At 44.4% G+C, this 25879-nt stretch overlaps 1 protein-coding gene and 1 long non-coding RNA gene across 4 annotated transcripts in view; one reads left to right on the top strand and one right to left on the bottom strand.

Annotated features, from left to right (window-relative positions):
* Positions 1-3993, top strand: part of RAD54L2 (RAD54 like 2) — a 55045-nt gene extending 51052 nt beyond the window's left edge. For both annotated transcript variants that reach the window (XM_056525174.1, XM_056525173.1), the window contains exon 22: positions 542-3993. In XM_056525174.1, coding sequence (XP_056381149.1) covers positions 542-1356 — 815 coding nt within the window. In that variant the 3' untranslated portion in view covers positions 1357-3993. The remainder of the gene's footprint in view (positions 1-541) is intronic.
* The window catches only part of LOC130276175 (uncharacterized), a 37258-nt gene that overhangs the window by 10056 nt on the left and 1323 nt on the right, over positions 1-25879 (bottom strand). Inside the window, exons 2-3 of one of the 2 annotated variants that reach the window (XR_008845035.1) lie at positions 23619-23670; positions 13012-13139 (exon numbers count right to left, since the gene is read on the bottom strand). This is a non-coding gene — a long non-coding RNA (uncharacterized LOC130276175). The remainder of the gene's footprint in view (positions 1-13011; positions 13140-23618; positions 23671-25879) is intronic. The other variant, XR_008845036.1, reaches the window with a different exon arrangement.

Raw genomic sequence — 25879 nt, 5'->3', positions numbered from 1 at the left:
AAGAGAATGGGTGAATAAATGAGAGGAAGAAAAATTAGTGATGTGGCAGGGCCCAGACTGGAAGTTGGAACTGGGGGATGGGGGGGGGGGGTGTAGGGAGGGAGAGGAGTTAATACTAGTTCTTTTTTGTATAGGTATATGATACATTTCTCAATTTTTTACTCAACAATTAGGGGTGGGATATGGGAGGGGGAGGAGAGAGGAGAGACTATTGAAATTAGTAATAAGATGTGGGTGATATGGGTCGGACAGGGCACTGGAAGCAGATTTGAGAAGTGTATGGGGGGAGTTTTAAATTCTGTAATATTGATAATTTGTGAAGAAAATTAAAGTGCAATTTTATGAAGAATGTATAACTACAGTTATTGAAATAGAGTAATAAAGAGAAATTACATTTCATTACTGTCAAACTACATCAAATTGTACTGTAAGTTTCTTGTGAAGCCAACACTTCTCAACTGGAGCTGAAGATTTTATATTTCCCCTCTCATGCATTGAGGATTTTCTTGTCTTAAATCTGTTTTTTTTTTCCCCACCATAGGTTCCCAGGGACAGAACCTAGGCCAAGGCCAGTCTGGACCGTATATGAGTAATGGGCGCCATAGATCTAGTCCCCCTTCCCAAGACAATGAGGAGCCTTCACGACCACTCTCGCCAGACAGCCCAGAGATTCTGAGTGAGCTTCAGCAGTATGCACAGGCAGCAGTTTCTCGTAGCTCTCACAGTACCCTTCAACTTCCAAACCCAAGCCTTCAGCCTCAAGGTCTCATTCAGACACCCAAATCACAGTCCAGAAAGCGCAAGGAGCCACCAGACCAATCCAGCCAATGGTCATCCAGCAAGAGGCACCCCTTCAGCCAGCTGCCTTACCCTGGTTTGGCAGGTTTTGGCATCAACCCCTCCTCGCTGAACCACAGCTTATCCAGAGCGGCGAACTCTGTGTATATGGGGGCAGGGGGAGGTGCCACCCACTTTCAGCTGCCCTCCTTGCTGTCGGACGCACAGTTAGGCCTCCCAATGGTTCCTGATCCTCTACTGCCCCCCACCTCGGGCACCTCCTCAGCCCCTTCAAGTGTGCCCCCATACCTTTTGTCTCCTTCTTTTTCTCTGCCCTTCACACAGCCATTGCCAGCTCAGACACGAATGTTTGCCCCATTTCCATCTTCAGTGCTAAACCGAGGACTCTCCACTAATAGCGCAGCATCGACCTTCCCTGGCTACCTCAACTCCCAGCCAAGCTACCAACCTCCAGCTGCTGGAGCTGCATCCCACCCCCTTCCACTGGGAGAGGGACAGCCAGAGTCTAGTGAGGAAGATGGGAAAGATGATGACGTTGTGGAGGTAACAGGGAAATGAGAACTTTTGACACGTTGCCACCAGGTGTTGGCAGAGGACTGTGCCTCCCCTCACTCCACGGCGCTGGATCTTCAGTTGTGGGGGGGGGGGGGGCTACAGTGCCCTGAACAAGTGCTGCTGGGGTAACAAGCACAGTTTCATCATTCTTGTCATTCCACGGGGAGAGGACAGGACAGAGGGCATATTTCCTCTCCCTCTAGATCTTCTAGCGACCTCCCTGATAAAAATGAGTGTCAGTTGTTGGACTTCCAAATAAACTTTCCTTCCTAAACTCTTTCTTACACCCAAACAACATGTGGGAATGTCTCCTAATTTGACCTGCGCAAGGAGAGTCCATGTTTGTCAGATGTCCAACATCACAGAGCGGCAGATTTAATCAAAGCAGCACCACTGTCCTCTTTAGCCAGATTTAGTCCGTGTTGAGAAGGGGAAGGGTACACTGGTGTCTGATTTGCAGCTTTGGAAAGTCTCCTAATGTGTCCATTGGTGTTTGAATAATACCCAGAGTTCAGGTCATTGTGCTGGATTCATCTGCAGCCTCTTGAGACAAGGCACTGCAGTCATACACAAGTTACGTGCGTGTAGTCAGAAAGGAAGTCGCTTCTAAAGAAGTTTTGTGAAGAAATTGCATTAAAATTAGTTGCAGATTAAATTAATCCAACAGGTAGTAAAATACTTTCCACTGTAATTCCTTGGCAGTGAAGGGGTTAAAGTGTCCTGGTCCTTCATGTATATTACTGTATTTCTTTTATACTATATCTTTTTTTTTTTTATAGGATTTCCCTCAGTCACATTATATAAAATACGGAATCTCACAGCAGGTTTGTTGAGTTCAAGTTTGGAGTCGAGTTAAATTGGGTGGGTAGGGGGCAATCTATCCAAGGAGGAAATGGTGATGAGATTCCCTGATGAACAAAAAGTCACTGAATTTATATGTATTATTTTTAATAATGTTAGAAATAAATGTGGGAAGGGGGCCTTAGATGTAAATGTTTCGCTCATCCAGTCAGTAGGTTCAGCCCTAGTAACTCTTCAGTCCACTCACTGTTCCCTGGAGTATAAAATATTTAATTCCTAGAATAATCTTCTCTCCAAAATTGTTAGTCTTTTCAATTCAGGTTCTCTGTTCTTTCTGTTGCTGGGAAAGCTGGGTGTCTTTAAATACGTTTTTAACTCTAGCCTTGTACTATTTAAGGTGCAAACAACAACCATTTTCTCCATATATCTTTATTGAAATGTTTTGTTTGTATAATGTGGACTCTTAACTTTTACATACATGTAGCACAGGCTGATGTGTCTCATTTATAGTAAAATATGCCAGAGAAAAGCCCCCTTATGTCTCCAGCCCTTACCTCCAGTCTCAAATGATGCTACATTTTTAATAAAGAACAGTTTTTATTTTTATATATTTTTTTCATCAAAACAAGGCTTTAAAACAAAATAAAGAAAATATATTCAAAGATGTCATAGCCTTTAAAGCTCCCACAAGACTTCTTACCCAGCTTTCCAGTGGGGCAGACATGTGAGGGATTTATGTGAGCTAAATAAATTGAGCTAAATTAAGTGCCACACAGGAGCCTAGGAAAGTCTACAAAATTGTAGTGAGGGTTGCAATGGTATTTACCCAGCTTTCCCAGCTATAACTAAGTGATAACTAAACCAAAAGGGGATAACTACTCTGGACTTCAGCTGACCTGAAATGTGACTAGGAATGTTCTATGATGATGATGATGCGCCATATTTACTGGATTTTATTATGTTTTCCACTATTATTTTCCCTCTGTTATTTGCACATTTACTAATAAACTTTAGAAAGGGACAAATTGCATAAACTCAAGGGGGAATCTATCAATTGTTTGGTTTTTGTGTAGGTTTTGGCTAAACATTTGGCAAAAATGCTACTTTTTGCACCAATTTTATGGTGAAAACATTAATAAATCCTCCCCTTCCCAAATGTCTGTAAATTCTTTCCTGTACCTTAAAATGTACAATGTAGTGAACAGTGTCTCTGGGGTTTAGAGTCTGCATCATGGTTTTACCTGTGTTATTCTATGCTATGGTGCTATGTGATCAATGGACAGGCTACTTTAGTTAACCCCTCACTACTGCAACACTTCTGAAGGTAAATGGATGCTCGGGATTATCCCAAAGCAAGGAACCAGTTGTTATATAGCCCCAATCTCTTTTCCGTTGTTACCTCTCATACAAATTTGCCAAATTTAATGTCTACTCCCCTTATGTCTGCGCAGGAAACTCAGTCAGAGCTTGGCGACAAGGCTGAGGAATGAGGCACCTGTACCTCATTGTTCAGCGATTTCTCCAGTTCCTGATGAATTACTAGGCCTCATGTGCTCAATCTTCTTCCCTGTGCGGATATGACAGGTTTGCTCCCTTGTGTCAGGAATGGAAAAGAGAGCGTTTTCAGACCTCTGCGCAGTGTCAGGACAGTTATTCTACAGCCGCTCACCTGTTTGTTTATAGATATCTATTTATTTCTATGTTCTCGTGCCCCATGTCATTTTTTTAAAACATATATATATGGGAAAAAATAAACTGACCAGTTACTCAAGGCTGTCATGTTGGGGAGGTAAATGGCTACCTGCCTTGTTTTCTTTTTTTGTAAAATAAATGTTAAATCTTAAACAACATTGTTCTGTTATTTGTAGTGTTACAGTTTTTTTCATGGATGTTATTAAAAAAGGTCAACAAGCTTTTCATCAGACACCCCGCTACCAGTAGCCTTTCTAATACAGGGGGCAGAGAATCCTAGGAGATTTCAGCTCTGGAGCCTGAAGAATAGTAAGTGCAGCAATGTAGTGATATATGTAAACTGATACAGTTAGTTAGTTGCAGAGTATATTATAGGCTTTAACTCAGGATCAGTACAGGTAAGTAATGTACATACACAATGACTCCTCCAGCAAAATAGTGAGTACATCTTCTGAGCATAATACAGGGTATAAAGTAAGTAATGCATGTATACAGTATATACATATTGGGGGAGATTCATTAAAACTTGCACAGAGGAAAAGTTGCCCATAGAATTACCTTTATGGCTGTATTGAACCTTAATAATTTGTGGTCTTATTGTCATCTATGTCCGAATATAGACAATCTATCTGGCCTAATAACACAGTTGTATAGTACATGTCTTTTATTGCAGATGGTGTAAACAGCCACAGTGCAGGGAGAAACATTAAAGGACAACTGCAGCTCAATATACACTTATCCCCTATCTACAAGATAGGGGATAAGTGTTTGATCGCGGGGGGTCCGACCGCTGGGGCCCCCCACGATCTCCTGTACGGGGCCGCGGCTCTCCGGTGTAGGGGGTGTGCCTGCCGAAGCATGACGTTGCGGCCGGCACGTCTCCTCCATGCATCTCTATGGGAAAGGCAGGGAGGCAGCGTTCGTGCCTCCCCGGCTCCTCCATAGAACTGTATGGGGACGGGGAGGAGACGGGGCATCACCGTCGACCTCTAGGTCGACGCTACGCGCCTTAGCGCTCACTATGAGCGCTAATGGCGGCGCCCCGTTAGGGAGATCTCGGGGGGGTCGGACCCCCCGCGATCAAACACTTATCCCCTATCTTGTAGATAGGGGATAAGTGTATATTGCGCTGCAGTTGTCCTTTAAGGCTAAGTTTCTACTTGTTTTTTTTGGGGGGGGGAACGCCAATTCTACCGCATGGCATTTTTTCGGCCAAAAAACGCTGCGGCCAGATGTTAGGTGTAAATCAATGAGAAATCTCAAAATTGGCGTTTTTCAGTTTGGCGGTTTTTTTTTTTAATCCTTTTTGGTGTTTTTTCACTCTTTTTTTTAGCTCCTTGGCGGTTTTGCAAGGTCGCAGCATGTTGAGCCAATGGCGTTTTTTTCCTGAAATCGTGGCGTTTTTCTCCCATAGAAGTCTAAGGGAGTGAAAAAAATAACATGTAGGTTTTAACCTTGGCGTTTTTGCAGGTGTTTGTTTTTTTTATTCTTTTTTTGGCCTTTAGCGATCCAAAAAAGTACCTTTTTTTTTTAATAACATTTCAGAGGGGACCATTAAAAAAATTAAAATAAAAAAACAGTAGTGAAGGAAAAAATTGTATCAAACAAAATTTCTTTTTTATAACAACATTTTTTATTAATTTTTAAAACTGATCAATTTATGTGGGCGGGCAGGGCACTAAAAATGTAGACGACAATAATGAAAATGTAGTGCGTGTGTCTTTTTCACTTTTCTTTATTTTTTAGGTAGTACTACTACTCCCAGCATGGAACACACTGTTCCATGATGGGAGTAGTAGTACGTCTACTAATTGACAGATCACCCGGGTCCGTTGTGATCCTCCTGTATAATGTATAGATGCGGCTCTCCTATGGTCCCCTGCACTGCCGTATATACAGTGGTCCCTCAACATATGATGGTAATAGGTTCCGAGAGGACAATCATATGTTGAAACAATCATATGTTGAGTACATATGTCTATGTAAAACTGGTAATTGGTTCCGGGGCCCCGAGACCATCATATGTTGAGTACATATGTCTATGGAAAACTGGTAATTGGTTCCTGAGTCCATGAAATTTCAACCTAAAGTAAGTAAAAATAACCACACAAAGTACAGATGGGGTGGGGGGCTTTGTGCCCAGGCCTGGGGTGGGGGAGATTTGTGCCCAGGCCCGGGGTGGGGAGATTTGTGCCCAGGCCCGGGGTGGGGAGATTTGTGCCCAGGCCCGGGGTGGGGGGATTTGTGCCCAGGCCTGGGGGGATTTGTGCCCAGGCCTGGAGTGGGGGAGATTTGTGCCCAGGCCTGGGGTGGGGGGAATTTGTGCCCAGGCCTGGGGTGGGGGAAATTTGTGCCCAGGCCTGGGGAGTTTTGGCCCAGGCCTGGGGGTCCTTGCTGTTATGTCCTGGGGAGAGGGGGTTATCACTGCCGCTGCCATTGGGTGAGGAGTTAAGTTAACCCGTCACCCCATGGCAGCGGTAGCCTTAACCCCTCACCCCGCGGCAGCATTAACGCTGCCGTGGGGTGAGGGGTTAACGACTCCGCCACGTGAGTGAGCTACTAAGCCAGTGGTCTTCAACCTACGGACCTCCAGATGTTGCAAAAACACAAACTCCCAGCATCTGTCCGGGCATTCTGGGAGTTGTAGTTTTGCAACATCTGGAGGTCCGCAGGTTGAAGACCACTGTTAGAGAAAGTTGTACCTGTCCGTCACCGCTGCCGTCCCAGGGGCTCCCAATGCAGTCCCCCTGCTCCGGGTCCACTTCACGATCCTCCGGCGTCTTCTGCATGTTCTCCGGTGTCCAGGTCTCGCTTTCTGGTGACGTTATGACGTGCGCAGGACGTAATAACGACGCCGGAAAGCGAGGCCCGGACGCCGGAGAAGATACAGAAGACGCCGGAGGATCGCGAAGTGGACCCGGAGCAGCGGGGATAGGGAAGTGAACCTGTCCCGGGATGCTTAAACTGCTATCAGACAGCAGCTTAAGCATTTTGGGCTGTCGGATAGCAGTTAATGCGATGGCCCCGACATATAAAAGCATCGTATGTCGATGCTGACATCGACATGCGATGGCCTCTGAGAGGCCATCGTATGTCAATTTGATCATATGTCGGGGCCATCGTATGTCGGGGGGTTACTGTATACACCTATTTGTATTTCCCTCTGAGAGCTGTGATTGGCTGCAACCATCCGGCCAATTCCCACTCTGGGCGGAAAATATGAATGAGTGATGTACTATTCACATCACTGGCCTGAGTATAGTGCAGAGATGCGAGCGCTGTATAGAGCTGCTCCGCATCTCTGCTATATTATGGACAATTGCATCGGGTGTCACGTCTGACACCCGGGGCTATATGTCTATTAGTACAGGTACTACTACTCCCATCATGAAACAGTGTGTTCCATGCTGGTAGTACTACCTACAAAATGTAAAAAATAGAGAAAAAAAAGTGAAACACACACAATTAAAAATGTATTAATTTCCTTTTTTTCCATCACTACTGTATCCTGCCCTCAGCATTTCCGTTCCCTGCGGGTAACCGAGCGGCGAACGGAACTAAATGATCTCAGAAGGCATCCTGAGCACCCCCCCCCCCCCATGTCGATGACCAGGAAGGGGAGGGTGATCGGTGGTGGACTACACACCACCAATCACCCTCTTTTGCTGTTATTCTGTCTGACCAATAACTGTTGGCAAAGGAGGGGTTAATGTCCCCCTTACTACGCTCTGCCTGCCAACCCACCTCAGTGGGCGAGCAGAGTGAGATGGCCAGGGACCCCCTCACTCAGATCTGTGCCACCAGGGCACTAGTAAGTGGCATCCAGCCACTGTTAGCAAGGGACAGGTAGGTGGTAGTAAAAAAAAAAAAATGTTTTTTCCCCCCTGACACCCTAATAGCTGCCCGAGGGTCTGCAGCACAGTTAGCAGCGTGACTTGTGCAATATTAGGGCATCAGTGCGCTGCGTCTGCCCCCTATGTTTTTTGGGAGCTCAGACTTTTTTTTTTAAAAACAGTAACTCTGTATGATTCATAAATCCCACACCCACTCCCATACACCCCACCTCCCGTTTAAAGTATATGAGGGACGAGATTCCCGTATTGAACCTACAGAATATCCCCCCACTCTGGGTGTTAGTGGGAAAATCGTTTGGGACCTTGTGCACCCATTGCTAGATAAGGGTTACCACCTTTACATTGATAACTTTTCTTCTAGTATCCCTCTCTTTACATCCCTCTCCGCTAGATCCTTGTCCGAGCGTGAGAACGTGCGGAAGAATCAGAGAGGCCTCCCTCTAAATTTTCTCCAGACACCTATGCCCAAGGATGGGTCCCGTGCCTTTACCAGTGAAAATCTGTTGCTGGTCAGGTATATGGATAAGAGGTATGTCCTTATGCTGTCCACAATTCATTGTAACGGCAGCTCACCTGTCCGTGTGCGAGGTACCACGACATCGGTGCCCGATTGTATTCTGGACTACAATCGGTAAATGGGGGGGGAATTGATCACTCTGATCAAGTCCTCAAGCCATATAACAAAGTGGAAAACCCGGGCATGGTACAAAAAAAGTTACGGTCTACATGGTACAGGTTGCCATGTAAAACTCTTTTGTACAGTCCCAGTATGCTGGCAACACAGGGACATACCTGCAGTTCCAAGAGGAAGTCCTAAAGTTCCTGATCTTTGGCAACTGGGAAAGAGCAGGCCGGAGTTCCTAACGAACTGCAAATGTAGGTGCCAGGATTGTCCCCCACACTGGAAAGAAGGGGCGATCCCTGAAAAAAAATGCAGAGTTGCAGGAGGGGGATAAGGAAGGACACCACCACTCAGTGTGACACTTTCCCTGCTCAGAGCCCTGGGCCTCTGCATTAGAGATTGCTTCAGGGAGTATCACACATCCACGGAGTACTACATTTTTAATCCTTTACCCTCATTTCAATTTCCCATAATTTGTCCCCAATGTACATTCCAAATTTTGAACCCATAAACCACCTAATTGACCGACAATTGAGAAAAGAAAAAAAAAACCTGATAAAACCTCTGGGGGGGGGGGGGATTTTTTCAAAAATAGATCATGGGTTACCGAGTTAATAGCATCGGGGGTTTGCATGTTGCCTCAAATGCGCAGTGTTCTCTTCCCACCTGAGCAGTGTGCGCTTTTGAGATAACAGGTGAGGGACGGCCACACATATCACATTCCCAGAATGATGATTCAGAGCATAGGGTTTGGGGCAGGAATAATTTTTTACTTTTGGCTATACTCTGGGTCATTATTCTGGGAACATAATTGGCATAGCAGTAGAAAAATTGCAATTTTCCTTTTCCCCAAAATACACTTCATCCATTCCTGGAAAATAAATTTAGGGAACACCCGTCCGTTCCAAATCTCCACTCCCCTCCTATGCACCTTCCCTACTATCTGTAGTATGGTCATATTTTGTATGTTGGTGTTCCTTTCTTTTATTTTCCTCTGCATGTAACTGTCCGTTACTGATAGGTACGTAAGAAACATCGGCCTCAAATACGAACAGAGTTCCCTCTCATGAGCTCTGTCGTATTTCCAGGCAACAATTTGGGGTCACATGTTAGTTGTTCTCAGAAAGATGAAGCTGAGCATAGGTGAAAATTGAAATTAAAATTTTTCCCAAACTAAACTTCATCCATTCCTGGAAAATAAATTTAGGAAACACCCGTGCATTCAAAATGTCCTCTTTACCCCCTACACCCATTCCTCGGGGTGGGTACTTTCTGTAATGGTGTCACATGTGGGTGTTTAATTTTTTGTATTTTTTTCTGAATGTATGTTACCGTCAGCTACTGATATGCCATAGGCCTCAAATTCGCCTGCACAGCATGTTACGTACACATATGTGGTATTTCCATATTTAGAAGCAACGGAGTTACAAAATAGGGGGGCATTTTCTCCTACTTCCCCTTGTGCAAATGAAAAATTTGGGGTAACTAGCATTTTTTGTAAAAAAAAATAAAATAAATTTGTAATTTTATGGCCCACTGTTCCAAACACCTGTTAGGTGTAAATACCCACTGTACCCCTTGTTAGGTTCCTTGAGGGGTGTAGTTTCCAAAATGATGGCACTTGATGGGGGTTGCGCTGCTCTGGCACCATGGGAGCTCTGTAAACGCACATGGACCCCCGACTCCGATTCCAGCAAAATTCTCTCTCCAAAAGCTGAATACCGCTCCTGCTCTTCTGAGATCTGGTGTGCACCCGCAGAGCAGTTTACTTCCAAATAGGAGGTATGTCCTTACTTTGAAGAAATGTATTTACAAATTTTGAGGGCCATTTTCTCCTATTACCACGTGTGAAAATCAATTTTTCCTTTCCACGTCTAACTTTAATGAACATTTATCAAACACCTGTGGGGTGTTAAGGCTCACTGTACCCCTTGTTACGTTCCTTGAGGGGTGTAGTTTCCAAAATAGTATGCCATGTTTTTTTTTTGCTGTTCTGGCACCAGAGGGGCTTCCTAAATGCGACATGCCCCCCCAAAAACCATTTCAGCAAAATTTGCTTTCCAAAAGCCAAATGTGGCTCCTTCTCTTCTGAGAATTGTAGTGCACCAGCAGAGCACTTGATGTCCACACATGGGGTATTTCCATACTCATAAGAAATGGGGTTACACATTTTGGGAGTTTTTTTTCTCCTATTACCCCTTGCAAAAATTGAAAATTTGGGGGAAAACCAGCATTTTAGTGAAATTGTCGTTAAACACCTATGGGGTGTTAAAGGGGTACTCTGCCCCTAGCATCTTATGCCCTATCGGGGATAGGGGATAAGATGTCAGATCATGGGGGTCCAGCCGCTGGGGACCCCCGGGATCTCCACTGCAGCACCCCGCTATAGTTACTGCACAGAGCAAACCTCACTCTGTGCGTAATGACCGGCGATACAGGGGCGGGAGCATCGTGACATGACGGCTCCGCCACCTCCTGACATCACGGCCCGCCCCCTTTATGCAAGTCTATTGGAGGGGGCGTGATGGCCGCCACGCCCCCTCCCATAGACTTGTATTGCTCTGTGCAGTAATGATAGCGGGGTGTTGCAGCAGAGATCCCGGGGGTCCCCAGCGGCGGGACCCCACGATCTGACATCTTATCCCCTATCCTTTGGATAGGGGATAAGATGCTAGGGGCGGAGTACCCCTTTAAGGCTCACTGTACTCCTTATTACCTTCCTTGAGGGGTGTAGTTTCCAAAATAGTGTGGCATGTGTTTTATTTGAATTTTCTTTAATTTTTTGCTGTTCTGGGACCATAGGGGTTTCCTAAATGTGACATGCCCCCCCCCCCCCCCAAAAAAAACCATTTCAGCAAAATTTGCTCTCCAAAATCCCATTGATGCTCCTTCCCCTCTGAGCCCTCTACTGCGCTCACCGAACACTTGACATACACATGTGAGGTATTTCCTTACTCAAGAGAAATTGGGTTACAAATTTTGAGGGGCTTTTCTTCTTTTACCTATTGTAAAAATTCAAAAAATTGGTCTACAAGACAACATGCGAGTGTAAAAAATGAAGATTTTGAATTTTCACCTTCACTTTGCTGCTATTCCTGTGAAACACCTAAAGGGTTAACAAACTTTCTGAATGTAATTTTCAATACTTTGAGGGGTGTAGCTTTTATAATGGGGTCATTTATGGGGTATTTATAATATGAAGGCCCCTCAAATCCACTTCAAACTGAACTGGTCTGAAAAATTCAGATTTTGAAATGTTCATGAAAAATTGGAAAATTTCTGATAAACTTTGAAGCCCTCTAGTGTCTTCCAAAAGTAAAAACATGTGAACTTTATGATGCAAACATAAAGAAGACATATTGTATATGTGAATCAATGTATAACTTATCTGGCATGTCCATTTTCCTTACAAGCAGAGAGTTTGTAAGAAAGTAAAAAAAAAAAAAAAATGAAACGTTTAAAAAAAATTTATGAAATTTTGGAATTTTTAACCAAGTATTGCCGAAAATTTACCACTAACATATAGAAGAATATGTCACGAAAAAACAATCTCGGAATCAAATAATAAGTAAAAGCATTCCAGAATTATTAATCTGCTGCGATTCCGGTAACCCGGAAAATAAGAGGGATCGGGGCTGTCCAAGACACCTACGATCCCCCTGAAGGGATAGGAGTGAGGTGGCAGGGGTCTTACCCCTCCTATCCCTGCTATTGGCCGTTCAGAAGCGACCAACCAATAGCAAATCGTGTGTGTGGGGGGGGGGGTGTTAAAGTTCGGTTCTCCCGCTCTGCCCACCCACTGTAGTCCGAGCAGAACGGGGGAACCGGTGGTGACCGATGTCAGAGGCCACTTAGCAGCGGTGGGCACCGATCGGTGGTGGGCGGCAATGTCGTGCGGCGATCCTACGGAAGCAGGTGAGTTGTTGCCTAGCAACATCTGGAGCGCTGCAGTTTGGAGACCACTATACAGTGGTCTCTAAACTGTAGCCCTTCAGATGTTGCAAAACTACAACTCCCAGCATGCCCAGACAGCTGTTTGGGCATGCTAGGATTTGTAGTTTTGGAACAGCTGGAGGGCTACAATTTGGAGATCAATGTGCAGTGGTCTCTAAACTGTGGCCCTCTAGATCTTGCAAAACTACAACTCCCAGCATGCCCACACAGCAGTTTGCTGTCTGGGCATGCTGGGATTTGTAGTTTTGCAACATTTGGAGGGCCACAGTTTGGAGTTCACTGTACGGTGAACTCCGCAAAACTACAACTCCCAGCATGCACAAACAGGGCCACATTAAGGCTGCCTGGAAGACGGAGCACTTCCCTGCCACTGAGACTTGTTGCGGGCCAGTCAAGTAAGGGACAGACTGAGACCAAAAATAGGCCCGGGCATATTAGACTATGTCGCTTTTTATTTATTTTTTGGTGGGTGTCACAGGAGTCAGGCCCCCGTTAAAATAAAATGGGCTGCATGGTCTAAAATCACCTCAGTTCAAGTCACTCTTTCCAGCTGTTGCAAAGCTACAACACGCATTATGTCTGGAGAGCTTCAGGCGTTATAGGAGTTGTAGTTTTGTAACAGCTGGAGCCTCAAATTGGGGTACAGGGTAAAAATCCATTATTACTGCAAAACTTAGAAGTGACGAGAGATCTAATGGGACAGTCAGGAGAATACACAAACATAAAATGAGTCACAGGAGACGTCTTCTCTGTTGTCTTTCCTTTTCTTCTTCATCTGGTCCAGACGCCATGTCTTCTTCCAGCTCCATCTTCCTCTGTAAAGTTTGACACCCGGACATCATTGGTTCCTCACTTTGCATCCTCTGTATAAAGACAACAATCATTATAACCCTTCAAGAGACTGTGCTTCCTAAATATAATACTGCCAAACCCTGTGTACCCTGCATATTATACTGCCAAACATCATGCCCTCTAAAAATAATCCTACCACACACTGTGTCTTCCGTAGTGTGCACAGAGCAGCAGCATCCCATTGAAAACAAGCGAAATTCTGCTGGCGGAAGTTCGAAGTGTGGACTAGCCCTAATTCCCCCAGACCCCTCTGCCCCCCCCCCCCCCCCAGACCCCTAAGTCCTCCTCCAGACTCCTGCTCCCAGAGACCCCTAAGGCTAGGTTTCCCCCTTTTTTTTACCAGCAAAAGCACAGAAAAACTGCTACTGCTTTTTCCTGTGTTATGGTAATTTTTTTGAATTTTTTTCTTGTGCTTTTGCCTTCTCTGGAAACCTAGCCTTAAAGGGATATTCCAGGAAAAAACTTTATTTTTATATATATATATATAAATATATATATATATATATATATATATATATATATATCAACTGGCTCCAGAAAGTTAAACAGATTTGTAAATTACTTCTATTAAAAATCTTAATCCTTTCAGTACTTATGAGCTTCTGAAGTTGAGGTTGTTCTTTTCTGCCTAAGTGCTCTCTGATGACACGTGTCTCGGAAAACGCCCAGTTTAGAAGCAAATCCCCATAGCAAACCTCTTCTAAACTGGGCGGTTCCCGAGACACGTGTAATCAGAGAGCACTTAGACAGAAAAGAACAACCTTAACTTCAGAAGCTCATAAGTACTGAAAGGATTAAGATTTTTTAATAGAAGTAATTTACAAATCTGTTTAACTTTCTGGAGCCAGTTGATATATATATATATAAAAAAGTTTTTTCCTGGATAACCCCCTTTAACCCCTTAAGGACTTAGGACATACCTGTACGTCCTAAGCCCGCTCCCGGTGTTAAAAACGGGTTCACACCGGGTCGGTCCCGGCTGCTAATCATAGCCGGGACCCTGGGCTAACAGCGCACTGCATCGATCGTTGTGCCGCGCGCTGTTAACCCTTCAGATGCGGCGATCAAAGTTGACCGCCGCGTCTGAATGTGAAAGTAAATGCTTCTCGGCAGCTCAGTCGGGCTGATCGGGACATCGCGATAAAATCGCGATGTTCCGATCAGCTGGGACGCAGGCGGAAGTCTCCTTACCTGTGTCCGCGGCATCCGATCGGGGTTTGATTGCTCCAAGCCTGAACTACAGGCTTGAGCAATCGAGCCCCTATCTCGCTGATCCGTGCAGAGCTAGCAGGGATCAGCATAGGAGATCAGTGTGTGCAGTGTTATAGGTCCTATGGGAGCTATAGCACTGCAAAAAAAAAGTGAAAAAACAAGTTAACAAAGGCCATTTAACCCCTTCCCTAATAAAAGTTCAAATCACCCCCCTTTTCCCATGAAAAAAAACTGTGTAAATAAAAATAAAAATTAACATATGAGGTATTGCCGCGTGCATAAATGTCCGAACTATAAAAATATATTATTATTAAACTGCATGGTCAATGGCGTATGCGCAAAAAATTCCAAAGTCCAAAATAACGTATTTTTGGTCGCTTTTTATATCATGAAAAAATGAATAAAAAGCGATCAAAAAGTCTGATCAATACAAAAATTGTACCACTAAAAGCTTCAGATCACGTCGCAAAAAATGAGCCCTCATACCGCCCCGTACGCAGAAAAATAAAAAAGTTATAGGGGTCAGAAGATGACAATTTTAAACGTGTAAATTTCCGTGCATGTAGTTATGATTTTTTCCAGAAGTGCGACAAAATCAAACCTATATAAGTAGGGTATCATTTTAATCGTATGGACCTACAGAATAATGATAAGGTGTCATTATTACTGAAAAATGTACTGCGTAGAAACGGAAGCCCCCAAAAGTTACAAAATGGCGTTTTTTCTTCAATTTCGCCACACAATGATTTTTTTTTCGTTTCGCTGTAGATTTTTGGGTTAAATGACTAATGTCCATGCAAAGTAGAATTGGTGACGCAAAAAATAAGCCATCATATGGATTTTTAGGTGCAAAATTGAAAGCGTTATGATTTTTAAAAGGTGAGGAGGAAAAAACGAAAGTGCAAAAACCGAAAACCCCTCAGTCCTTAAGGGGTTAATCCCCCCCCCTTCAACACTCCTGGTCCTTCTCCACTATTCCACTCTTCTGCACCCCCTACCCCCCCCCCAGTCCTCTTCACACTCCTCTGCCCCCTTTACCAAACCCACACTTACCTTCCCCCCCCCCCCCCCCCAAACAACCTCACTTCAGCCCTCCTGGTCCTTCTCCACTACACTTTTTTTTCACCAACCCCACCCCCAGTTCCCCCACATTAGGTTGTAGTTCCCCCACATTAGGTTGCCAGTATAGCTCCCCCACATTTGGTTGGCAGTATAGTCCCCCCACATTAGGTTGGCAGTATAGTCCCCCCACATTAGGTTGGCAGTACAGTTCTCCCACCCCCACATTAGGATGGCAGTACAGTTCCCCCCACATTAGGATGGCAGTACAGTCCCCCCCCCCACATTAGGTTGGCAGTACAGCTCCCCCCACATTAGGTTGGCAATACAGTTCCCCCCCACATTAGGTTGGCAGTACAGTCCCCCCCCCCACATTAGGTTGGCAGTACAGTTCCCCCACATTAGGTTGGCAGTACAGTTCCCCCCACATTAGGTTGGCAGTAAAGTTCCCCGACATTAGGTTGGCAGTACAGTTCCCCCACATTAGGTTGGCAGTACAGTTCCCCCCACATTAGGTTGGCAGTATAGTTACCCACATTAAGTGGGCAGTACAGTTCCCCCACATTAGGTGGGCAGTACAGTTCCACAACATTTGGTGGGCAGTACAGTTCCCCCACATTAGGTGTGCAGTACAGTTCCCCCATATTAGGTGTGCAGTACAGTTCCCCCACATTAGGTGTGCAGTACAGTTCCCCCACATTAGGTGTGCAGTACAGTTCCCCCACATTAGGTGTGCAGTACAGTTCCCCCACATTAGGTGCAGTACAGTTCCCCCACATTAGGTGCAGTGCAGTTCCCCCACATTAGGGGCAGTACAGTTCCCCCACATTAGGTGCAGTATAATTCCCCACAGACATTCAACCTTCAGCCATATACAGTGTATGGCTGGAGGCTGTATGTCTGTGTACTGCCCCACTTCAGTGTTCCGACCACCGGTCCAGGGTCACAATCTACTGCTATGGCCTATGGGCCATAGCAGTAGGTCCCAGGACCGGAGGAGCAGTGATCGGAACACTGAAGATGACGTGCAACTTACCATTCACGCGTCCTCCTCACTGCTCCGCTCTGCTCTTCTCCTATGGGCACTGGCAGTATAGTCCCCCCACATTAGGTTGGCAGTATAGTCCCCCCACATTAGGTTGGCAGTACAGTTCTCCCACCCCCACATTAGGATGGCAGTACAGTTCCCCCCACATTAGGATGGCAGTACAGTCCCCCCCCCCCCCACATTAGGTTGGCAGTACAGTTCCCCCCCACATTAGGTTGGCAATACAGTTCCCCCCACATTAGGTTGGCAGTACAGTTCCCCCCACATTAGGTTGGCAGTACAGTTCCCCCACATTAGGTTGGCAGTACAGTTCCCCCCACATTAGGTTGGCAGTACAGTTCCCCGACATTAGGTTGGCAGTACAGTTCCCCCACATTAGGTTGGCAGTACAGATCCCCCCACATTATGTGGGCAGTACAGTTCCCCCACATTAGGTGGGCAGTACAGTTCCACAACATTAGGTGGGCAGTACAGTTCCCCCACATTAGGTGTGCAGTACAGTTTCCCCACATTAGGTGTGCAGTACAGTTCCCCACATTAGGTGTGCAGTACAGTTCCCCCACATTAGGTGTGCAGTACAATTCCCCCACATTAGGTGCAGTACAGTTCCCCGACATTAGGGGCAGTACAGTTCCCCCACATTAGGGGCAGTACAGTTCCCCCACATTAGGGGCAGTACAGTTCCCCTACATTAGGTGCAGTACAGTTCCCCCACATTAGGTGCAGTATAATTCCCCACAGACATTCAACCTTCAGCCATATACAGTGTATGGCTGGAGGCTGTATGTCTGTGTACTGCCCCACTTCAGTGTTCCGACCACCGGTCCAGGGTCACGATCTACTGCTATGGCCTATGGGCCATAGCAGTAGGTCCCAGGACCGGAGGAGCAGTGATCGGAACACTGAAGATGACGTACAACTTACCATTCACGCGTCCTCCTCACTGCTCTGCTCTGCTCTTCTCCTATGGGCACATGCACGGGACGTCAGTGACGTCCCTGCGTGCGCTACCTCCCGGCGGCCCCTGTGTTTTTAAAGTTAAGCGGGGCCGCAGAGAGGTAACAGGGACATTCTTGTGTCCTGAAAAGATTTTTCGGGACACAGGGATGTCCCGAATATGACGGGGGCCCCCTGTGGGCACGGGGCCCGGAGCAGGCGCTCCAGGACGGACAATGATGATTCGGCCCTGCTCACGAACAGCAGACAGCTGTCTCACCATGCTGGGAGTTGTAGTTGTGTACCTCCAGTTGTTGTATAATTGTTGTATAACTACATTTCTCAGCATGCCCTTCGGCGATCAGTACATGCTGAAAGGTGTAGTTTTGCAACAGCTGGAGGCACACTGGTTGGAAAATACTGAGTTAGGTAAGAGAAGCTAACTGAAGGTTTTACAACCAGTGTACCTCCAGCTGTTGCAAAAGTACAACTCCCAGCATGGATGGTCTGTCAGTGCATGCTGGGAGTTGTAGTTTTGCAACAGCTGGAGGTTTGCCCCCCCCCCCCCCATGTAAATGTACAGGGTACATTCACACGGGCGGGTTTACAGTGAGTTTCCTGCTTCAAGTTTGAGCTGCGGCTAATTTTCCGCCGCAGCTCAAACTCCTAGCGGGAAACTCACCGTAAACCCCCGCCTGTGTGAATGTACCCTAAAAACACTACATTACACTAACACAAAATACAGGGTAAAACACTACATATACACTTACTTACACTGTCCCCCCCCCCTTCCCCCAATAAAAATCAAAAACGTATCTTACGGCAGTGTTTCCAAAATGGAGATTCCAGCTGTTGCAAAACAACAACTCACAGCATTTACGGACAGCCACTGACTGTCAAGGCATGCTGGGAGTTTAGCAACAGCTGGAGGCACCCTGTTTGGGAATCACCGGCGTAGAATACCCTATGTCCACCCCTATGCAATCCCTAATTCAGTCCTCAAATGCGCATGGCGCTCTCTCACTTCAGAGCCCTGTCGTATTTCAAGGAAACAGTTTAGGGACACATATGAGGTATTTCCGTACTCGGGAGAAATTGCGCTACAAATTTTGGGGGGCTTTTTCTCCTTTTACCCCTTATGAGAAGGAAAAGTTGGGGTCTACAAAAGCCTGTTAGTGTAAAAAAATAAAACAATTTACACTAACATGCTGGTGTTGCCCCATACGTTATATTGTGGAAAAAAAAAGACCCCCAAAATTTGTAACACAATTTCTCCTGAGTACGGAAGTACCCCATATGTGGGTGGAAAAATGCTCTGCGGGCGCACAACAAGGCTCAGGAGTGAGAGCGCACTATATACATTTGAGGCCTAAATTGGTGATTTGCACAGGGGTGGCTGATTTTACAGCAGTTCTGACATAAACACAAAAAAATAAATACCCACATGTGACCCCATTTTGGAAACTACACCCCTCACGGAACGTAACAAGGGGTATAGTGAAAACTTTTTTAATTTTATTTATTTACTTTTTAACCCCTTAACGATAAAGGACGTATATTTACGTCCTCTGCCAGCTCCCGCGATATGCCGTGGGGTCACGCGGTGTCCCCGCGTCGTATCGGGTTGGTCCCGGCGGCTATCAACGGCCGGGACCCGCGGCTAATACAGGACATCACCGATCGTGGTGATGCCCTGTATTAACCCTTCAGACGCGGTGATCAAAGCTGACAGCCGCGTCTGAAGTGAAAGTAACCCGGCTGCTCAGTTGGGCTGTTCGGGACTGCCACGGTGAAATTGCGGCATCCCGAACAGCTGACAGGAAACCGGGAGGGCCCTTACCTGCCTCCTTGGTGTCCAATCGACGAATGACTGCTCCATGCCTGAGATCCAGACAGGAGCAGTCAAGCGCCGATAACACTGATCACAGGCGTGTTAATACACGCCAGTGATCTGTGTAAAAGATCAGTGTGTGCAGTGTTATAGGTCCCTATGGGAGCTATAACACTGCAAAAAAAAAGTTAAAAAAAAGTGTTAATAAAGGTCATTTAACCTCTTCCCTAATAAAAGTTTGAATCACCCCCCTTTTCCCATAAAAAAAAAATAAAACTGTGTAAATAAAAATAAACATATGTGGTACCGCCGCGTGCTTAAATTTCCGAACTATAAAAATATATTGTTAATTTAACCGCACGGTCAATGGCGTACACGTAAAAAAAATTACAAAGTCCAGAAAAGCGTATTTTTGGTAACTTTTTATACCATTAAAAAGTGATCAAAAAGTCTGATCAAAACAAAAATGATACCGATAAAAACTTCAGATCACGGAGCAAAAAATTTGCCCTCATACCGCCCTGTACGTAGAAAAATAAAAAAGTTATAGGAGTCAGAAGAGGACATTTTTAAACGTATAGATTTTCCTGCATGTAGTTAAGATTTTTTTCCAGAAGTACGACAAAATGAAACCTATATAAGTAGGGTACCACTTTAACCGTATGGACCTACAGAATAATGATAAGTCATTTTTACCGATGTCATTTTTACCGAAATATGCACTGCGTAGAAACGGAAGCCCCCAAAAGTTACAAAATGGCGTTTTTTTCTTCGATTTTGTCGCACAATGATTTTTTTTTCCGTTTTGGGTAAATTGACTAATGTCACTGCAAAGTAGAATTGGTGACGCAAAAAATAAGCCATAATATGGATTTTTAGGTGGAAAATTGAAAGGGTTATGATTTTTAAAAGGTAAGGAGAAAAAAACTAAAGTGCAAAAACTGAAAAACCCTGCATCTTTAAAAGGTTAAATCAACTGGTGCCAGAAAGATAAACAGATTTGTAAATTACTTCTATTAAAAAATCTTAATCCTTCCAGTACTTATTAGCTGCTGAATACTACAGAGGAAATTGTTTTCTTTTTTGGAACACAGTGCTCTGCTGACATCTGTCCAGAGTAGGAGAAAATCCCCATAGCAAACATATGCTGCTCTGGACAGTTCCTAAAATGGACAGAGATGTCAGCAGAGAGCACTGTGGTCATGATGTCAGCAGAGAGTTCTGTGTTCCAACAAGAAAACCATTTCCTCTGTATTATACAGACCCTAAAAAGTACAGGAAAGATTAAGATTTTTTAATAGAAGTAATTTACAAATCTGTTTAACTTTCTGGCACCTTGGGGAAAAAAAAAAAAAAGTTTTCCACGGTAGTACCCCTTTAACACCCCACACGTGTTTGACAAATTTTCGTTAAAGTTGGATGGGAAAATGAAATAAATGTTTTTTTTTTAACTAAAATGCTTGTGTTACCCGAAATTTTTCATTTTCACAAGGGAAAATAGGGAAAGAAATTCCCCTCAAAATTTGTAACCCCATTTCTTCTGCGTAAGAACATACCCCATATGTGGATGTATAGTGCTCTGCTGGCGAATTACAATGCTCAGAAGAGAAGGAGCACAACTGGGCTTTTGGAGAGAAAATTTGTCCGGAATTGAAGGCCATGTGTGTTTACAAAGCCCCCATAGTGCCAGAAGAATGGATCCATCCCCCACATATGACCCCATTTTGGAAACTAAATTTAATATAATGAATGTAATTTTTCATTTGCACAGCCCACTGTTCCAAAGATCTGTCAAACGCCAGTGGGGTGTAAATACTCACTGCACCCCTTATGTGAGGGGTGTAGTTTTCAAAATGGGGTCACATGTGGGGGGGTCCACTGTTCTGGCACCACGGGGGGATTTTTAATTGCTCATGGCCCCCGACTTCAATTCTAAACAAATTCTCTCTCCAAAATCCCAATGGCGCTCCTTCTCTTCTGCGCATTGTAGTGTGGCAGCAGGGCACTTGACGTCCACACATAGGGTATTTCCATACTCAGTGGAAATGGGGTTACAAATTTGGGGGGGCATTTTCTCCTATTACCCCTTGTAAACATGTAAAAAAAATTTTTGGGGGAGAAAAGCATTTTAGTGATGAAGAAAATTTTTTTTTTCATTTACACATCCGACTTTAATGATAAGTCGTCAAACCCCTGTGGGGTGTTAAGGCTCACTGTACCCCTTGTTACATTCCTTGGGGGGTGTAGTTTCCAAAATAGTATGCCATGTGGTTTTTTTTTTCTGGCACCATAGGGGCTTCCTAAATGCAACATGCCCCCCAAAAACCATTTCAGCAAATTTCACTCTCCAAAATACCATTGTCGCTCCTTCCCTTCTGAGCCCTCTAGTGCACCTACAGAGCACTTTACATCTACATATGAGGAGGTATTTCCTTACTCGAGAGAAATGGGGTTACACATTTTGGGGGGATTTCTCTCCTTTTACCCCTTGTAAAAAATAAAAAAAATGGCACATACGAGTGTAAAAAATGAAGATTTTGAATCTTCTCCTTCACTTTGCTGCTATACCTAAAGGGTTAAAGGAGATATCCAGTGGTGAAAAACTTATCCCCTATCCTAAGGATAGGGGATAAGTTTCAGATTGCGGGGGGTCCGACCACTGGGGCCCCCTGCGATCTCCTGTATGGGGCCCCGACAGCCCGCGGGAAGGGGGCGTGTTGACCACCGCACGAAGCTTACACGCCTCCTAAATACAACTCTATGGCAGAGCCGGAGCACTGCCTTCGGCAATCTCTGTCTCTGCCATAGAGTTGTATTGAGGGGGTGTGTCGGCTGGCGCTTCGTGCGGTGGTCAACATGCGCTTTCTGGCCAGTAAGCTGGGGCCCCATACAGGAGATCGAGGGGGGCCTCAGCGGTCGGACCCACCGCGATCTGAAACTTATCCCCTATCCTTAGGATAGGGGATACGTTTTTCACCACTGGACTACCCCTTTAACAAACTTTCTGAATGTCATTTTTAATACTTTGAGGGGTGCAGTTTATATAATGGGGTAATTTATGGGGTATTTCTAACATGAAAGCCCGTCAAATCCACTTCAAACTGAACTGGTCCCTGAAAAATTCCGATTTTTTAATTTTCGTGAAAAATTGGAAAATTGCTGCTGATTTTTGAAGCCCTCTAATGTCTTCCAAAAGTAAAAACATGTCAAGTTTATGATGCCAACATCAAGTAGACATATTGTATATGCGAATCAATATATAATTTATTTAGTATGTCTATTTTCCTTACAAGCAGACAGCTTCAAAGTTAGAAAAATGCTACATTTTTAAGTAGATGAAAAGATGCAAGTAACAATGAAAATTTACCACTATGCTAAAGTAGAATATGTAACGAAAACAATCTCGGAATCAGAATAAACGGTAAAAGCATCTCAGAGTTATTAATGCTTAAAGTGACAGTGGTCAGAATTGCAAAAAAGGGCTCAGTCCTTAAGGGGTTAAAGAGGCACTGTCATTATCAAAAACGTATTGTACTTTGTAGTACTACTGATCAGATTTTTTAAAATATACATTATTAAAAAAAAATTCAATTTTACTAAAAAATCTAAAATGAAAATAGCCACCACTAGGGGTCATCTATCTTTATGTAGACAGACTACTCTGTATTTTGAAGCATACTAGATACCGGCCGTAAAGTGTCTTGGTATCCAGTACAGGAGATCACCACTGCACCACTACAGCCTTCAGCTGTTGCTAAACTACAACTCCCATGATGGGAGTTGAAGTTTTGTAACCGCTGGGGGTACAATCTTTGTATTTTGCGAATATATGGACGAATATTCATCCTTTGTTCTCGAAATTTGCATATTTGCTATGTTCGTTCTCTCTTTTTTTTCCATGCAAAAAAATTGAAATTCACATAGTGCGCATGCGCGATAATATATTTCACCTAAAATATCGTCTGGAAGTGCCGATATTTGAAAATATTTGCATATTTGCAAATATTTGCATATTCACATATTTACATATATTCACAAAAAAAACAAATATTCATCATTATTAATATATATCACTATATTCTAAATATTCGCAAAATCGTGTAGTACCGTTATTCGCTGTAAAAATTTGCATTTGGAATATTTGTGCTCAACACTAGTAAATCTCTGTTAAACAAAGTACATTAGAAAGATTTTTTTATTTACCATAAGGATTGCAATAGCAAAAATTAGTTTTAATGAGAGTGCCCATTTAACCCTAAAGATGCTGCGATCAAAGATGATTGCTGCATCTAAATGTGTAAGAGAAGAGAAAAAAACAATGCGAGTAATCTCAGGGAAGCGGATCGGGACCACAGTGGCGAAACTGTGGTGTCCCGATCAGCTCAGAGGATGGAGGGTCCCTACCTGCCTCCTGCTCTTCTGATTGACAGCCTATTCTAATGGAGTGCTGATAACCCTGAAAAAAAAAAGTTTATAAATGTGAATAAGCCCCTTCGCTAATAAACGTTTGAATCACCCCCATTTTTCCCATATAATCTATGGTATTGCCATGTGTGTAATTGTCTGAACTATTAAAATATATAGTTTATTATACCACATGATCAATGGTGTAAAAGTAAAAAAAGTCCAGAGCTGTGTATTTTCGGTAACTTCATATTCCAGAATAAAATTATTAAAAAGTGATCACAAAGTCCCATCAAAACAAAAGTGGTACCAATAAAAACTATACATTGTGGTTCAAAAATACATACAGCCCCGAATACAGAAAAATTTAAGTGTTCTAGCGGTCAGAAGAGGACAATTTTAAGCATACTACATATATTTTTGTACAAATATTATAGGGGGAGATTTATCAATCAGTATGAAACCCTAATTGTCAGGTTTTTTTCCCACAGCAACCAATCGCAGCTCAGTTGTTATATCTTAAAGTGTACCTTTCTTCAACAAAAACTTTTGATATAATGTAGATAATACTATTATATGTATATTTGAAATGTACTTTGGTCAAAAAATGTGTATATTTTTGTCCCTACAGCTATTGTTTCTGTGTGTCTATGAGGAGTCCAAATACAGGAAGTGTGGGTGGACAAGCAGGGCTCTGTACACTGAGGACAAGCAGGGCTCCGTACACTGAGGACAAGCAGGGCTCCGTACATTGAAGACAAGCAGGGCTCCGTACACTGAGGACAAGCAGGGCTCCGTACACTGAGTACAAGCAGGGCTCTGTACACTGAGGAAAAGCAGGGCTCCTTGCACTGAGGACAAGCAGGGCTCTGTGCACTGAGGACAAGCAGGGCTCTGTACACTGAGGACAAGCGGGGCTATGTACACTGAGGACAAGCATGGCTCTGTACACTGAGGACAAGCAGGGCTCTGTACACTGAGAACAAGCAGGGATCTGTACACTGAGGACAAGCAGGGCTCTGTACACTGAGGACAAGCAGGGCTCTGTACACTGAGGACAAGCAGGGCTCTGTACACTGAGGACAAGCTGGGATTCCTGTTGTATGGACCTACAGAATAAACATAATGGCCCACATTTATCATTGTAGTGTAAGTGAAGCATTTTTTTTACACCTTTTTTTTGTGTGCTGGTAATGTGAAGTAGCACCATATTTATTAAATGGTCACAGAGCATTTGATACATTTTAAGCAGGTCACATTTTCTGAAATTTCTCTCTTCACATACACCAAAAAGCTAAACTATGTCTGGGCTGGTGTAGTTTTAGAGACTTTTCAGTGGCTCTACGCCTTTTTTTGCTCCTTTTTACAAAAAGGTACAATGATAAATCCCTTCCATATCATGTCTATTGCCAAAATCAGTGGATTGCTACTCAAAATCAGCAGAAATGTGTAAACAAAAAGGGGCAAAAAAAAAAGGCGCAAAAAACCCTGCTTGTTCCTTTTTTGCCCCTTTTTTAGATACAAAAACAGTCTAAAGACGATGATAAATGTGGGCCAATGTGACTGAAAAGTGAACTTTGCATAAACAGAAACCGGCGATAAGCTGAGCGGCAGTGTAATGCTTTTAGCCACCGCATTGGTCACCTAGGCTCAATGTATCAGACTGTCACTCAGCAGGACAGGCTGGCGATTTGTTGACAGGCATTGTGTCGTGCTGACCACGGCCTGACCAGGAAAAAGATGTCGGCAGAGGAGCAGAACGAGATACTGGGACATAGGGGAAGCAGGTGAGTCCTGTTTATTGTTTAATTTTAAGGCAGCATGGGCATTATAGAATTTTTTTTTCTCTTGTTGCTCCGGTATCGGCGTCCCATTTCTCAAAATGTCATACTGTGGTCAGTGTATCGCCGACCGCAGCGATGTCCTGTCTTGGCCGGTGATAGGCTGAGCGCACTGTCATGTAATGAGCTTGGGCCGGCTTCTTACATGACAGTGCACTCAGCCTATCACCAGCCAAGGGGGAACATCGCTGCGGCCGGCGATACACTGACCGCAGTGTGACATTTTGAGCCTAAGAAGCACGGAGCAGCGCAGCGCCGGGGGAACGCAGGAAGGCGAGTTAGGTTTTTTTTTTTGCAGCCTGGGCACAGGGGGACATAAAAGTTTTCCGCTGCATATCTCCTTTAGGCTAGGATTCCACTTGGTTTTTCTCTGGCAGTTTTTGGATATCTGCCACTGCAGTTTTTGAGCCAAAGCCAGAA

This window comes from Hyla sarda, chromosome 6 (genome assembly GCF_029499605.1).
Source record: "Hyla sarda isolate aHylSar1 chromosome 6, aHylSar1.hap1, whole genome shotgun sequence".
In the NCBI taxonomy this organism is placed as follows: domain Eukaryota; kingdom Metazoa; phylum Chordata; class Amphibia; order Anura; family Hylidae; genus Hyla; species Hyla sarda.
Note: the sequence above shows the minus strand (reverse complement) of the source record. Positions and strands in the feature narration are given on the sequence as shown.